At 30.8% G+C, this 16,035-nt stretch overlaps 2 protein-coding genes across 2 annotated transcripts; both read left to right on the top strand.

The window, feature by feature from the left end:
• Window positions 1–1,379: 1,379 nt before the first annotated feature.
• On the top strand, window positions 1,380–4,733 carry LOC112727899 (ataxin-3 homolog). Its single transcript, XM_025777828.2, has 2 exons — window positions 1,380–1,841; window positions 3,745–4,733. The coding sequence occupies exons 1-2, from the start codon at window positions 1,596–1,598 to the stop codon at window positions 4,531–4,533; spliced, it is 1,035 nt and encodes a 344-aa protein (XP_025633613.1). The 5' UTR covers window positions 1,380–1,595; the 3' UTR covers window positions 4,534–4,733.
• A 5,669-nt stretch (window positions 4,734–10,402) lies between these two features.
• LOC112727898 (reticulon-like protein B12) lies at window positions 10,403–13,515 on the top strand. The gene is made up of 4 exons (XM_025777827.3): window positions 10,403–10,624; window positions 10,905–11,085; window positions 12,310–12,521; window positions 13,007–13,515. The coding sequence occupies exons 1-4, from the start codon at window positions 10,558–10,560 to the stop codon at window positions 13,174–13,176; spliced, it is 630 nt and encodes a 209-aa protein (XP_025633612.1). The 5' UTR covers window positions 10,403–10,557; the 3' UTR covers window positions 13,177–13,515.
• The last annotated feature ends 2,520 nt before the right edge of the window (window positions 13,516–16,035 follow it).

The following is a 16,035-nucleotide window of genomic DNA, read 5'->3' as shown; positions in this document are numbered from 1 at the left end:
AGTCATTTCCTACAGAATAAAACTATGAAGTATTTAGAAATTTTTTAACTTCTAAATTCTTTAAAAATAATGGAAATTCTCACTTCAGTTTTTCTGTAATCATGTAGAGTAACTACTGAAAATTTAACCCAAACAAAAAATAATGTGTAATGCAAAACTGAAAAAAAAAAAATCCGCACATGCTTGTCAAACTGGAAATTTATTGGCCAAAATGAGAAAAATAATAATATCATTTTCATTTTTAATAATGTTTTTTGCATGATTTTTTTTTTTGCATTCTATTTATATGAATTTGTGAAATAAAATGAATAGTATTGTCAAAAATAAAAGTGACATTATCACTTTTTAAAAACAATTCTAAACATTCTTTGCCAAAATTTTGTTGGATTTTATTCAAGTTCTAAATAATTTTGTTGACACACCTAATGCTCCTCCCTTAGATTGTAAGAGACATTTTGTAAGGTCAGACTTTTTAAGCTATCCATCCTCAGATCCCAGCAGAAGGAGATTCAAGCACCCTTCCAATCTTTCTAGAATTAAATTGAAACTTAGGCAAATATGAATAATTTCCTTCCAAGCATTGGACTTTCACAAAGATGTTATGTTGGCACAATCATATTTACTCCTTTTATCACTCATATTTAGAGTAAAAACTAAAGATCTCAAAATGATTTTTAAAATTTATATAGTATTTTAAGATAATCTCAAAATTTTAATTAACTCGATTTAACCTCCTCAAATTAAGATTTGTGACTTACCCATGTAAACTGTTTGGTGAATGCAAATTAAATAAACAGGGTTTTTTTTTTGTTATGTTAAAACATGTCTTCTTATGAAATAAATAATGATTTTGGAAGAAATCTACTTATTATATCATTTGCTATGCTTGAGCCCTGAGACTTCCTATATATAGCATTTGCCAAGCCCTGATAATAATAAATGGACAGAAATGAACCCAATGGCCCAGCCCATGGCAAAAAAAAAAAAACATAACCCATCAATAAAAAATGTTCAGATTGTCATTTTAGATCTCTACTATATCATAGAAATAGGTTTAAATCATTAAATAAATTTGTTTTATTCATCTCTCTGATGAGTCCAAACTAATGTTTTCTACCTGAAACTAATTAAAATTAATAAATAACTGAAAGAGTAATCATTTATAAAACTAACCTATGTATTTATAAAAAAGTAAGTTTTTTTGTTGCTAAAGTTAAATTTTTAATTTTTTATTTCTCAATAAATATATATTTTTTAGTATCTTCTCCATAAATAAATTTAAAACCTAACTTTTATATTTTTTAAAAACATTTTTACATTAATACTCCTTCACATTACTACTTAAAATCTAAAATAAACTAAAAAAAAAAAGTATATTTAATATATATATATATTTTAAAGATTTTCTGTTCCACTCTGACTCTGATCCTTTTCCCCTCTCTGTCTCCTTGGCCATATGATGTCTTTCTCTCTCCTGTTTCTTACTTTTCTTTTAAACTACCAAAATCTCCCAACACACCACAAATTCTAGGGTTTCTTCCTTCCTTTACTTCTTCATTCATGCGAATCCCTTTCTTCCAATTCGATCACCTAAGATGATGGATGGTGCGAGCAACGGTGGCATGTTGTACCATGAGGTACAAGAGTCCAAGCTTTGCGCTGTGCATTGCGTCAACACGGTGCTGCAGGGTCCGTTCTTCTCCGAGTTTGATCTCGCTGCTCTCGCCTCCGATCTCGATCGCAGGGAGCGACAGATGATGCTCCCGGCCGCACTCTCCTCCGGCGATTTTCTTTCTGAGGAGTCGCACAATGTCTCCCTCGATGGAGATTTCAGCATCCAGGTTCATTTCCTCAATACATCTATTTGAAAATATCAATTTTTGTATGATGTGTAATTGGATTGAATAAGAAAATGTATAACTTATTGTGTTAGTGTATCTGACTTATCCAATTTGGACATGAGAACTGAAAATGTATGAAATTAGGCATTGTTTTAACAACTATTAATATGTGATGTGAACATTGTTTATCTGGAAGTACTTTAATTATTTAATTATTTGAGGGAGCATGCAGGAGATTATCATTTCTCTGTTAAGTGATATTTTCACCGGGACCAATTGCTGAGTCTAATATTATTTTTTTCTTTTTAATATCTAGGAATGTAGATTTTTTAGAGGCGTTTTATGTGAGGACATATTCTAATTTTCGCCTTGTTCACTGCACACAAACACTTCACCTCCTAACTGAATGGTTGTGTATCTATAGGTGTGCAACCCCTTTTTTGAGATAATTTTCTACCAAAATTGTAGCAGTGATTTCAAAAGGTGACTCTAAAAGATATTTAGTTTAAACGATGTGTTTTTACTTTGGAAGTTGTAGTTGCCCATAGATAGTTTAGATGATGTCTTTTTACTTCTGAATTTGTAGTTGCTCATAGACTTGGTTTGAAGTAAACATCAACAATTGTTGCACTTCTATCTATCTCCCATTATCCATTTTTTACCCATTCACTAAAAGCTCATTTAATTGTTGCAGACGTGTCTTTAAAAATAGATCTTGTTCTAAGTTGACTTGGAATGGGATTCGGTTTAAAATATTTGTAGGGATAGATTGGGATGACCTTGCAAGCCGTGTGTATTCTACATAATATTTTTTTAGTCTTTGTTTTGGGGTAACCGGGTAAATGAACTATTTGGATATGAAATCCTGTACCTAACCTATTCAATGCAATTTTGTAGACCAAGTTGAATGTTAAATGATGAATCGTCTTCTGTGTTTTTTAGAGTTCAAGCCATACTGGCTTGAGGGGGCATGCTGAATATGGCGCTTGAGTTAGTTACCTCTAGGTGAAAGTTAGTTAGGCAACTCAACTTGAACCTAGTGTATATGAGGAAAATTCAGTTAGTGTTAGTAGTGTGCTTGAGCATTCTGTTTCTCCAGAAGCATCCCAGCTTCTTCCACCTCAAGCTTCTTCTTCCTTATCTCTCTCTCACTTTCTCTTGTATCTCTCTTCGTCTTGATCTTGTAACTTGTTCATACACATCTTTTATATTAGTGAATCAATGCACCAGAGTCACACCATTGATTTTGGTTTATCATCTTCAATTTGTCTCTCTTAATCTTCTTGCATCAACTATGGTTTAAGAACTTTCACATTGAATGTGAATTGTTGTTCATGTTTGAATTGATTGACTAGAATGGCTATAAACAATTTTAATATTGTTTTTTTTATACCTTTGGATTTCAATATCACTATATAAGTAGAATTACATTCAACTAGGTATGATTTAAAACAATTTATATAATAATGATACCTTAATGTTATCATCACACACCATGTGGTTTGAATTGGAAAAATAATTTAGATGTCTTTGGCATAAGCTTTTGTTGATAGTCTAAGCATGGAAGGGATGCAAATAAGTATGATTATATTTGTAGCACTCTATATATTTTACTTTGCTCTGTATTTTACTATCTTTGCCGTCTTGCTCAAATTTCAGCTATTCTTTTATATTTTGTCATATACTCACATCTTTTGTGGTTAAAACTAAAAATTTTCATGTTGGTGCCTTGTATAATTTGAAATTTTGGGAAAGTATCTTTGAGAAAATATTTAGATTTTTAGTGAAATATTTGCTCCCTAGTTCATATCTTTATTTTAAGCAGGAAAATTAGGGCTCGGAGATTCAGTGCTTTAAATTTTATGAATTAGTTGAACTTAATTATGCAAGACCTTTCCTTTAGGTCTTACAAAAGGCTTTGGAAGTGTGGGATCTACAGGTTATCCCTCTTGACTCACCTGTTGCTGAGCCTGCTCAAATTGATCCTGAACTGGAAAACGCCTTTATTTGCCATTTGCAAGACCATTGGTTTTGTATCCGTAAAGTGAATGGAGAGTGGTATAATTTTGACAGTCTTTATGCAGCCCCACAACACCTTTCTAAGTTTTACCTCTCAGCCTATCTTGATTCTTTGAAAGGCTTTGGGTGGAGCATATTCCTAGTAAGAGGAAATTTTCCAAAAGAGTTTCCCATATCCTCAGCCGAATCTTCTAATGGTTTTGGGCAGTGGCTGTCACCTGAAGATGCTGAGAGAATAACTAAGTCTTGCAATTCAGGGCTGACTCCACATCAGAGAACTAATGAGAGCCAACAACATTACAATCAATTTCTTTCATCCGGGGAGGTGGAAATGTATTCAGACTTTGAAGATGAGGATCTGAAGGCTGCAATAGCTGCTAGTCTAATGGATTCCTCCTCATCTGTGGCGAATGTCAAAGTCGAGGCAAGCACTCCCCAAAATGATAATCAAAGTAGTAAACAAGTTGCAACCACTGAAGATTTCCCACAAAACAACAAACAAAAGGAAGTTGTTGAAGCTAGTCAACCTGCCAACAACCAAAGTACCAAACTGGTGGAAGCTACTGAAGATGATTCTCTTCAAAAAGATCAAAGTAGCCAAGAAGTGACATCTATTGTAGGTCATAATACTCAAGATGAGAACCATAATGACAAAGGAAAAGCAGTCTTGTAAAAGCATGTGTACTTTTATTTGTTCCAAATTTGTTTTTGCAATTGAGGACAATAAGCCATTCCAGTGGCTCAAAGTCATGGTGCTGTGCAGTATACACATTCTCAATTGAATTGCATGATGTATAAACTATAAGAAAAACTCTTTCAACATTTCCACATCTTATTATTATGGGTTATTATGATAGTACCAAGTTTTGACAATGCTCTATTTTTTATTTGGGCATTTTACGAGGTTTTTTCAATTTCTTAAATTCTAGGTTAGGGTGACTGGAATCTCAATTGTAATTGATAGTTAAACCACAGTTAATGACTTTGTACTTCAACATCATCAATTTGTTTTCCTTAGATTTTAAGTTTGAACAAGTTAGGACAAAGGATGGCACGTTTAAATTTTAAACAATTACCTAGAGGGGACTAATTCAGCTATCTATACTATAGAAATAGACAAAGCACAACCAGAAATTATGTGGTTCTAGAAATGTTATAGATTATAGATGTTATAGCTATAGATGTAGTTATTTTACTTAATTGATGTATTGTGTTTTCAACTTTCGGTTTGGATGGCCATAAAATACCCTTTTGGATTGTCAACAGAGGTTACTACTAGTGATTCCAAAAGCCGGCACCTTACCTAAAATCTGTCCTTTGCCCTTTTTCTTTTTCTATCTATTTTATTTATTTATTGTTTTCCCATCTTGTTAGGTCAATTATTATAACTTTAGAATACAAAATTACTAGGATATACATTATTATACAAGTTGTAGATAATAACGGGATGCAAATTCTATGGTGCATTATTGTTTTGCCAGTTGGTGCAGTACTGTTCTACATCACAAATTGGATTTTAATTTCGTTAAATTTAAAGAGGAAAATATAGACCAAACTTGGGTTGGTCAAATAGTTAGTTCAATTGTCCGTTTAAATAAGTACCAATGAGTTTGAATCTTGACTTGTACATACTGCAAACAATAATTTATTGACTAGCGATAAATTCTTAGATGGAGGTTCAGATAGAGATCCGATTCGCATTATAAAATAATGAAATTTATGGAAAAACCAAAACTACCTGACTCAAAATAATCCCTCAACCATCCCGTCACCTTTGTCAGCTTGTCCCCTCCATGACTGTAATCACTTTTGGATTTATTTCATTAGGGGTAATTTAGTCACCTCGTTCAACTATATTAGTAATTTAGACGGAGTTTGTGTTAAAATCCATTCATTTGTTTCAAAATCCATTCAGAAAAATTTAAGTATAAAGAACTGAACAATTGTCTTTTGTATGGATTTTAACTTTTTTTTTTCTTTTGACGTGGTTGTATAGATTCTACCTCGGTTTGGTTTTGATTCAGACTTGAAATCATTTTATTTTTATTAATTGGTTTAATTTGTATGTCTTATATCTATCATCTCTATATATATAAAGCTCTATATGGCCATTGAATAGAACTATAGAAGTTCTATATTGCCATTTAATTATTAAATTGTTATAGCAACGGACGTTTTTTCTTCAATCACATTATATTGAAGTTCTTTTAAATGCAAATATATTGAAATGAATCTTTTTCTTTGTTCAATTCTTAGTAATTGGTTCAATGAATGCGAGTAAATGATTAAATTCCTAACATTTGCTTCAGTTCTATGCAAGATCATATTTATAGATCCGAGACAAGAATAATAGTTGTCGTGTTCTCGTGTAAACATGATTTGATTCCCTGAGACAAGATGATAAACAAGTCGGTGTAGAAAAAATTTCGTATTTGACTCTGAAAAAAATCGCTTATTCTTAAAGTAAACCACTAAAAATACCGTCAAATTACTTATTCATTGAAAAAATACCTTCAAATCAATTTATGAGGACAATAAAAATATTTTCAAATATTTAAAAGTGTAGAAGTATCCAAACACGGAAAAAAATAGTCTCTCTTAATGAAAACCAAAAAAAGTAGCAAACAACAATGCTTTTGTGGCCCTCTTAAAGTTTGTTTACGGGATGAGATATTGAGACAGAACACTGAGATATAAAATTATATTTGACAAATAAGATATGAATAAAAATATTGTGTACAAATACTCTAAATTAGTATATTTTGTATCCATCTTAATAGGAAGGATACAAAAATATTAACAAGTGATACAATTTATTTTTTATTTTTTATTTTATTATTTATATTAATTTTTTATAATTATATTTTTTATTATTGTATTTTATTCTAAAATTTTTTCAATAAAAAAAATAAATTAGATTTTTATAATTTGTTTTAATTTATCACCAAACAGAATATAAAAATACAAAAATTGTATCTCTATTATTTATGACTTATTGTCAGTATCTTGTCTTATCCTGTTCTTAGAAACAAACTCAACCTAAGATTTGTAAATGTTCATGTTCATGGATTATTTAGTGGAGATGACCTGCCTTGATATTTTTGGGGTGTTTTAAATTATTATTATTATTATTATTATTATTATTATTATTATAATAATAATAATAATAATAATAAATTGAGAGTATTTTTATCGATGGATAAATAATTTAGAAATAATTTTTGTAATTTACTCTTTGTTAATTAATTTTACGACAAAAAAAATTTAAAAAAATATGAAGAACAAATAAATTTTAAAAAAAAATTGAAAACCTGGCAAAAATAATAGAAACATTGTTTTTATATTTGTGTTATTTAATGATTTAATTTGAATTTTTTTAGAAAATATTTAGATAATAATTTAAATTTATCAATAATATAAACTTTCAAATAATAACCTTATTTCTTTTGTTGGATATTGTTATAGTGAAGAGTTAAGTTTTAAAAATTACTTTTTTTTAGTTAAAAAAAATGTATGGTAAATTTAATAAAGATCTTACTCTTCTTCCATGAAGTCACAAAAAAAGCTCTTCTTCCATGTTTTGGCTTTTCTTGCCGAAAAAGTCTGGACCAATTACAATATAAGCTAACTCAAACTAATTTTTTATATTTTTAGTTTTGAAATTCAAAAATTAGAGTAATAAGATAGATTTTTTTTATTTTATAACAATTTTTTTGTTTTTCAACTAGTTAATTTTAATTGGCTATCCTCTTGGAGACTACGTGATGCACAAAAAAGTAAATTAATTATAATATTATATTATATAATATATTCTAATAAGTATTATATTATTTAAAAATTGATTAAATAATATATAAATTATTGTTAAATTTAAATTATTTTATATTAAAAATATTTTTTAGAATATTTATTTGATAATTTGTATATAATTTCATATAATTATTCAACTAAAATCTAATATGAATTAAAATATAGTTTATTATTTAAAAAATTTGAATTCAGTTATTTTTAAAAAAGACATAGGCCTTTTATATTAGAGTTGTACAAAATTACATCTTTATTTGTTATTTCTATTTTTAATTTTTTACATTTGCTTTAGTTGTCATATTTTGTCTTCTTATATAGTGTTCTTTTTTGTTACAAATAATTAAAAAATAAATAAAAATGAGAAACACTAAAAATATAAATTAGTTTTATAATCATGATATATTTGAATATATCTAATAAGAAAATATGCCAAATTTTAACTTGCTTGGGTTTAGAAAAATGAATGAGAATGAAAAATACCAAAAATATAAATATAAAATTATGAATTAATTTTATAATAATGGTATATTTGAATGTATTTAGTAAGAAAATGTGGCAAAAGAATGAACTTATTGCACAGAAAAGGAAGCAAGCAAAACAAAAGGAGAAAGCAAGAAAGAGTCGTCCTAAAAATTGGAATAAGGTATGTAATACAATTTTTAAATGATATTAGCTTTTGAATGTGAGGAGTTTAGGGGGTGTTGGAAGCTTGGGTATGGTGAAAATATAAAACAAAATATAGTTTGAACATGTTAGGATTAATAGAGACGAAAAGCAGGTGGATACAAAGTTGATGCAGTGTAATTTTGGAAAAATGATGTAGTGGGTTGGGTTCTTGTGAGTTTCGAACGGTGCTTTTAGAGGTTTTTTGTTGTTGTGGGATGTACTAATATTTGACTTGCGTAACTGCTATAAAGGGGAGAGATGGTTGTGTGTGGAAGGGGTATTGACGAACAAGAATTTTACTTTTGCGTTGTGCTGGTTGAGTTTTATCTATGGTTTGTGTCAAGTCCCTATTTACTACATGGGTGACTTTAATGAGGTTGTGCAAGTGGAAGAAAAGAAATGAGCTAGTATATTTACAGTATCAGCAGTAGTTTTTAAAATATGGATACAAGATATGGAGCTGGTGGTTCTAGAGCTTATTGATCGGAAATTTACGTGGTTCTGGGGTCAATCGTGCAGTCGCTTTGATCGGGTATTGGTTAACGTGGGATGGATTGAAGAGTTTTCTGAGACGATGCTGAAAGGTGGATAAAGAGGTTTATCTGATCATTGTTCCTCAATTGTGGAGAATAGTAGATTGCAAGGGAGTCTGAGGCTGTTTCGGAGTTTAAATTCTTGGATCATTCATGAGGGTTTCTCAAAATGGTAAAAGAGGACTGGTAGGGGCTAGGAGATTTCTCAGATGTTGCAGATTTTTTCAACAAATCAATTAGGAGCTACAAGAGTGAACTGAGTTTGATCTTTTAGTTGTTGACGGCATTGCTAGATATGACTATGGAGGGATGTCTGTTTGTTTGATTAACATTTATTTTTTGTTTATTTGTTTTGTTTAGTTGCTCCACCTTATTGTGTTGAGCTCTTTCCTTCAAAAAAAAATGTGGCAAATATTAATTTTTATAATCATGGTATATTTGAATGTATTTAGTAAGAAAATGTGGCAAATTTAAACTTACTTGAAATAGTTTCGCTAATTAGTATGAGAGACTAAGAAATAAATATTAGTAGAGCCTTATGTACGTAGCATGCATAAGTACACCAAATAATATAGTAGCAAGAGTATTAACATGTATAAGTTGTAGAATATTAATATTTATAAAGAAAATTTTTATAATTATCATTATTATGACACTTTTAATGTATATTTATTGTATTTAATTACTTTATGTTTTAATTGAATAATAATAGATAAATTTTTTATTTTTTTTTAAATTTTTTACTAAAAGATAATTGGTTGATTTTTAAGTTTTGTCAAGTAACAAAAATTGCTGACATGACATCATTAGAAGGAGAAATATGGCTTAAACATATAGAAGAACTTAGATATAAACTTTTATATAAGAAGAATAGATAGATAGATTGGATCATTAAAAAATGTCTATTCTACAAGAATTACGGATAACTATGATATTTTAAAAAGTGTTGTTAAAATTAAAATAAGCTTTTTGATTATTTAGCAATACTTTTAAAAAAATAGTGCTAAAAAAAGTACTACTAAAATATAAAAAAATGACTATAAAATTGAATGAAACATTAAAATTGAAATAGGATATTTAAAACATTAAAGACTAAATTAAAATTTAACTGAAATGTTAGATACCAAAATAATATAATGTTTTACCCTCAGTTTTAATAACACTTGAATAACTATCGCAACCACCAAGAACACAGGCATACTAATCCACCAATTATATTTGAGTCCTTCCTCACCAAATATATGAGGGATCTATATTTGACGTGAATGGCTGAATGGAGTGAATTTGGAATTAGAAATGCACATAAACCCTTCTTTGTTGGCCATAAGGAAAGAGTGGAGGGCTCTTGTGTTTGTGTTATGGTTGGCAAAACAGTCTGAAAAAGCAAACAATGCAACTAACAACACTTTTAGGCTGGAAGATTAGACATCCAGCCCCAGCTTTCAAACGACCCATCCTTACAATTCTTGCATACTTCAGGGACCACTTCCACAATTTAATAAAATTATAATAAATAATTATGAGTAAGAAACAATTAAACTATACCAGCATAGTTTCACTGCTTTTCTTTCCTCTCTTTCTTTCTTTCTTTCTTTTTCTGAGGATCATCATCCCAAAGCTCTTTGCTTTTTGGTGTCACACACCCTTATCTGGGTTCAATTTCTTTCCTTTCTCTTCGGTTTATCCCCAAAATGGGTTCATCTGATCGGTTGTTCAATAGGGAAAGAACTCTTCATGAGATCCTTGGAGCTGGTCTTGGTATGCTCAGAACAATTTTCTTAGTTTTTTCTTTCTATTTTTTTTATTTCTTAACTTTATTGTCATTTCTTTGATTCATTATACACAATTAGTATCTTAATTCAATATCACAATTTGGTGTTGTTTATGTTCATTTAGTACTCTTTGATAGTGGGACTATGGGGGTGTGGTGATATCATTTGCTTTTCCAGTGAGAAAGCCAAAAGGAAAGAAAGTGAATTGACATCATTGACCTTGAATCTATGTTGTTGAATCAATGACATTGCTTTATTTATTGCAGTTGCAGATTTGATACTGTGGAGACAGAAGAATATTACTGTGGGAATATTGTTAGTCACACTAGCTGCTTGGATTGTGTTTGAAAAATCTGGTTATACTCTTTTGTCACTTGTTTCCAATGTTCTTCTTCTCCTCATTGTCATTCTTTTCCTTTGGGCCAAATCAGCAGCAATTCTTAACAGGTACTATTTCTTAGAATATATAGCAACTTACTTGAATATTCTTTCTTATTATTTTTGTTAGATATAGTTTATTACTTACTCAACGACAGAAGAGAGTGGAGAATGATATCACTCATAATACTGAAAAAGAACTCATAAAAAACAATCAATAGAACAAACTCTCAATGTCTGTGGGAGTTGAACTCTATACTGTGCCACATAGTATCAGTGACTCTTTCTAGTATTCAAATTCTTTTTGTGTGTTGTTTCAAACTTGAATGTGTTGGAATGTTAAAGTATATATAGTATATATAGATCATTGGTTTTAATTCAGGTCATTTCTTCTGATCTAGAATTATTAGTGTTATCCCTGTCTTTGTAGTATTTTTCACAAGTCTTACAGCTTATTTATTTTTTGGAGATCAATGCTAAAGAAAATGTCAAATGGAATAGAGTTTTCACTTTTCACAGATACTATCAATAAATTATCGGACGCCGTAGTTTGATGATATTGAAGAATTCATCTTGTCCATTGAAATCAAGTATTATTCTTGATAACCATGAACAATAGTGTTGTCCTGAAGTTTCTTTTCTTTTTGTCTAAAAATAAAAATTAAGTTCATTATACGCAGTGGCACTAGCAAGGTCTAAGTTCTAACTTCTAACCCTAAGAAGAGACTTCTGTAAAAGAATGGTATTCTCCCCTTTAAAATTGTTGCTATGCTGTGGATGCTGGATTATATTGATGGGTGCTGCTACATTAACCTATGGCCATTGCAACTGTGAAATTGAAGCCTAGTTATCAGTGTTGATAATAATGTCTGTTAGGAAAATATTTTTTCAACATCTATAAGTATTTTACTCCATGCCAACACCTGGTTTACCATATCAATTTTAATATGGTCTCCACTTCAATTAAAATCTTGTTTCTACCCTTAGATCTATTTTGTGTCCCATAAACACCAGATGTTCGAATAACACTATTCATCAGTCCGTTGGAGCAAATGATTCTTCATTTGAATCTATAGTCCTGCTGGACCAAATAAAGTGAATTCAATCAATTCAAATGAGTTGGTTTGATGAAATATGCTAAATTGACAGTCATTTCAAAGTCTAGATTGGTGTTATATGCCCAGTTTCTGCCGGAATTGTTTGTTCCTTGTACCTTCTTTTGATATTCTTGTTCCATCACCAAAATGTATAAAAATAAAAATATTTAAAGAGATGCTACTTTTCTTTTGGCAGACCTGCTCCACCTCTACCACATTTGCATTTATCAGAAGAAATGGTGAATGAAGTAGCTACTTTCATCCGAATTAGAGTTAATGATGTGTTTTCGGTTTCTCAAGATATTGCTCTGGGAAAGAACTCAAGGCTGTTCCTGAAAGTAGCATCATGCCTCTGGTTAATTTCTTTTGTTGGTGGCTTGACTGATTTCCTTACCCTGGCATATACAAGTAAGTCCCTCTGAAACATCATTTCATCAAAATTACACTTTAGGAGAAATACTTTCTTGCATGTTTTAGAAAATTTTACTGCCACTAATTCTTTGACCTTAAGGTTATGGGTTCAAGCCGTGGAAACAGCCACTGATATACTTATTAGGTTAGGCTACGTATATTATACCCTTTGGGTGTGACCTTTCTTCGGATCCTACGACCCTGCGTTAATGCAGGATGCTTGTGCATTGGGCTGCCTTTTTTTTTAACAAAAACATTAAAAGGTTAATTGCACTTTACATCCCCAAACTTTGCATCATCTTCACTTTGTCTCTAAAATTTAAAAAATGCACAATTAGCCCCTACACTTTCCTAAGTATGCAAATGAACCGCTTGAAGTTGAACTTTGACACCTTAAGCTTTGATAAATGTGTGTTATCTAATTTTTGTTAACACTTGATGTGAAAAGTAATAATCAAGGTGGTCATTTTGCTATGTTTCAGGTCTCTTTATTGTTCTTACAGTACCAGCACTCTACGAAAGATATGAAGATAACATAGATAGACATGTCTTGAAGTGCTACAGAAAATTGTGCCAATTGTATGTGAAAATCAATGAGGAATATGTCAGCAGAGTCCAACATTATATTTTAGAGAAGCAAAAGCTGAGCTGAGTTTGTTCCTTCAAAATTCATTGTGATAAAAGAATTTTATTCACCCTTCCAATGTGAGATTTTGATTGTGGGTTCCGAGGATTGTGGTGGTCTTTTTCCCACTTTTTTGTTTATCTTTTTTATTTCTTTTCATTTTTGCATTTTTCATCTTCATTGATGGGAAATTTTTGTTTGGTACATAATGTCGGAACATTTTTGCTAGATTGGTGCATGTAACTCCAAAGAGTATTTTCTCTTCTTATTAGATTAACCAAGAAAAGTGTAGATGTGGTTGCCAGATCAAAATTTGTCACTTGCCATTATTAACATGTAATATAGTTGGAGCCAGAATCACATTCACATGCTCTCTGTCTCTGTCTCATTGTTTTTTGTATTAGTCAATCACATGTAGAATCATGCGCACGTACATGATTCAAAAAATAATAATAGCAAATGTAGATGAATTTGTAAATTATTTTGGTATGTGAGAATTGAAAAGTAACTAGTCTTTTTTTTTTGTTCCTGCAGTATCGTCTAGTCCAACAGACCAAAAACTAATCCGTCGCGAATCAGCTCTATTTAAATAGATTGTACATGTATAAGGCGAGATTTGAATCTCTGACACTTGTTTAAGTAGATTCATGAGTTAATTACTAGACTAATCCAAATTAACTAAAGTAACTAGTTTTCTTTTTTTTTTTTTTTGTCATAAGTAACTAGTTTTATAACCATTCTCTTTTATATTGAGTTTGAGCTTTGCCCCTTTATTTGTTCACAAAATAAAAAAAAAAAAGAAAAAAAATTATAGACCAATAACATTGAAACAACACGCAATCATCTATCTATTCTTATTATATAAAAATTGATACCAATAAAAGTTGATATCAATTCTTCCTCTAATGATGCCACGTTATCAATTTTGATTATTTGACAAAATCTTAAAAATTAACCAATCAACTTTTAGTAAAATATTAAAAAAAATAAAACCATAACTCCCATGCATAATTAAATAATTAATTTATTACATATTATTCAATGAAAATATAAAACATTAACTAAATGTAATAAACATCTACATTAAAAGTGTCATAATAATAATATTATCATAATAAATTTTAAGTTACAAAATATTCAAATTTCATCCTATTTGACCTACTTATATATCATACATAAGACTTTTTTTTGGTAACTGGAAAGTAAAAAACAACTAAACAGAAAAGGAAAACAAAGTCCTAAAGGACTAAGAAGATGCAGGGCAGTCTCGTTGAATACTCTTCTCAAACTCCTTTCAAGGCACTGGAAGCTCTACATGCTGAAAATGCGATCTCATCGCGGTCTTTGCTATGGTGGCCGCCACTGTATTTACATCTCTCAAGATCAAGAGAAAATCAACGCGCCACTTCCAAGTCATGATATCTCTGATTTTAAATACCAAAAGATCGACACAACCAGCATTATCATGAGAACTAGTAACAAGATTGAAATCCTCTAGACAATCCGTTTCGCAAATCACATCTCTTTGCTCCAAGTCACGAGCTAGAAGAAATTCTCTCCAGATAGCAAACAACACTTAAAGAATATTGCAGCTTTCAATTGTTCCTAAATAGCCTCGTTATCAATTTCTATTCCAGTCTTTGCTAACATAGACAAAACCAATTCGATCATCAAAACCTGAATAACTAGCATCACAATTGATTTTGAAAGTACCCATTAAGAGGGAGCCCAAGAGCAACTAATCGTAGAACGAATAGTAACTCGTTGCAATTCAAAAATATTCCGAAACTCCTTCTCAAAGGCTAAGTCATACGAGCCACTTTAAATGGAGTCCAAGGTTTAGGATGATTAAAAATCTCATTATTCCTAACTCCCCAAATCTACCAAAGACCAGAAAAAAATCTAAAAGGATGTTCTTTACTATGAGACAAGAACCAATTCTTCCAATTCAGAAGATGAAAGAAAATCTCCAAAAATTGCTAAACAAGCTGAGTTTTTGGGCAATCCCAAATACAATGAAAAACTATTTTCTGGCAACTTAAGCAACTGGGCCAACTATCTGAAGGTGACAAGTCTCTCCTGAAAAAAAAATAGCAGTAGGCAGTGCCCCTCGCATACAAAACCAAACCAAAAATTTGATCTTTTCCGAAACAAACTGACGCCAAAGCCAAAGCCAATTTCCTCTCTCATCCCATCCAAACATCTTGTAAAGCCATAAGTAGCCATTGCGAGCATCATAAACCTTAGCCGCCCCCGGATCAAGTCCAGCCAACCACTGAACTCGCTTGCACATCTGGGTTGTAGGAGAGAATGTTGTCGTACAAAAACTGGTGAAGAGGAGAATAAACATTCTCAAGGTATCACTCTCCAGTCGACCAAAGATCTAAAATTCGGATATCCGAATAAAAAATGTGAATATAATCCATCTCATTACAAAGCTGCCCCTCTTTTCTCCATTTAGAAAACAAAAAATTATGATCCAAATTCCTAATGCACCAATCAAAACCATGCTTCAACATATCTCAAATTTTACACAGACTCCTCCAAACATAAGATCCGTTATCTGTAGAATAGTTGAAATCATCACCCAAAGAAAAATAATATTTATCTGCCAATAGTTGAACTCAAAATTGTGAGGATAATAAAAGAGTTGCCAAACTAGCTTCTCCAAAAAAATAACATTAGCACAAAACGGATCTCTAATTTCCAGACTACCAAATTTTTTTAGGGTGACCAACACCTTTTAACTAGCAAGATTTAGCCCCTGACCATTAGTTTGACCTTTCTAGAGAAAATTTCTCATTATAGATGCTATAGGGTTTGTTATCCCTTTGGGAAAGAGAGAGACTTGCATGGGGTAAGTAGGAATAGTAGCCACTACCGAAT

The sequence above is a fragment of the Arachis hypogaea genome, chromosome 12 (genome assembly GCF_003086295.3).
Source record: "Arachis hypogaea cultivar Tifrunner chromosome 12, arahy.Tifrunner.gnm2.J5K5, whole genome shotgun sequence".
Taxonomy (NCBI): Eukaryota; Viridiplantae; Streptophyta; class Magnoliopsida; order Fabales; family Fabaceae; genus Arachis; species Arachis hypogaea.
The sequence above is the reverse complement of the archived record's forward strand: the minus strand, read 5'-3'. Positions and strand labels throughout refer to the sequence as shown.

Excerpts from the sequence above, each read along its gene's own strand:
- LOC112727899 (XM_025777828.2), top strand. The coding sequence starts at position 1,596 with ATGATGGATGGTGCGAGCAACGGTGGCATGTTGTACCATGAGGTACAA. Across the intron at positions 1,842-3,744 it reads ATGGAGATTTCAGCATCCAG|GTCTTACAAAAGGCTTTGGA; the intron begins GTTCATTTCCTC and ends CCTTTCCTTTAG.
- LOC112727898 (XM_025777827.3), top strand. The coding sequence starts at position 10,558 with ATGGGTTCATCTGATCGGTTGTTCAATAGGGAAAGAACTCTTCATGAG. Across the intron at positions 11,086-12,309 it reads TCAGCAGCAATTCTTAACAG|ACCTGCTCCACCTCTACCAC; the intron begins GTACTATTTCTT and ends TTCTTTTGGCAG. Across the intron at positions 12,522-13,006 it reads CCTTACCCTGGCATATACAA|GTCTCTTTATTGTTCTTACA; the intron begins GTAAGTCCCTCT and ends GCTATGTTTCAG.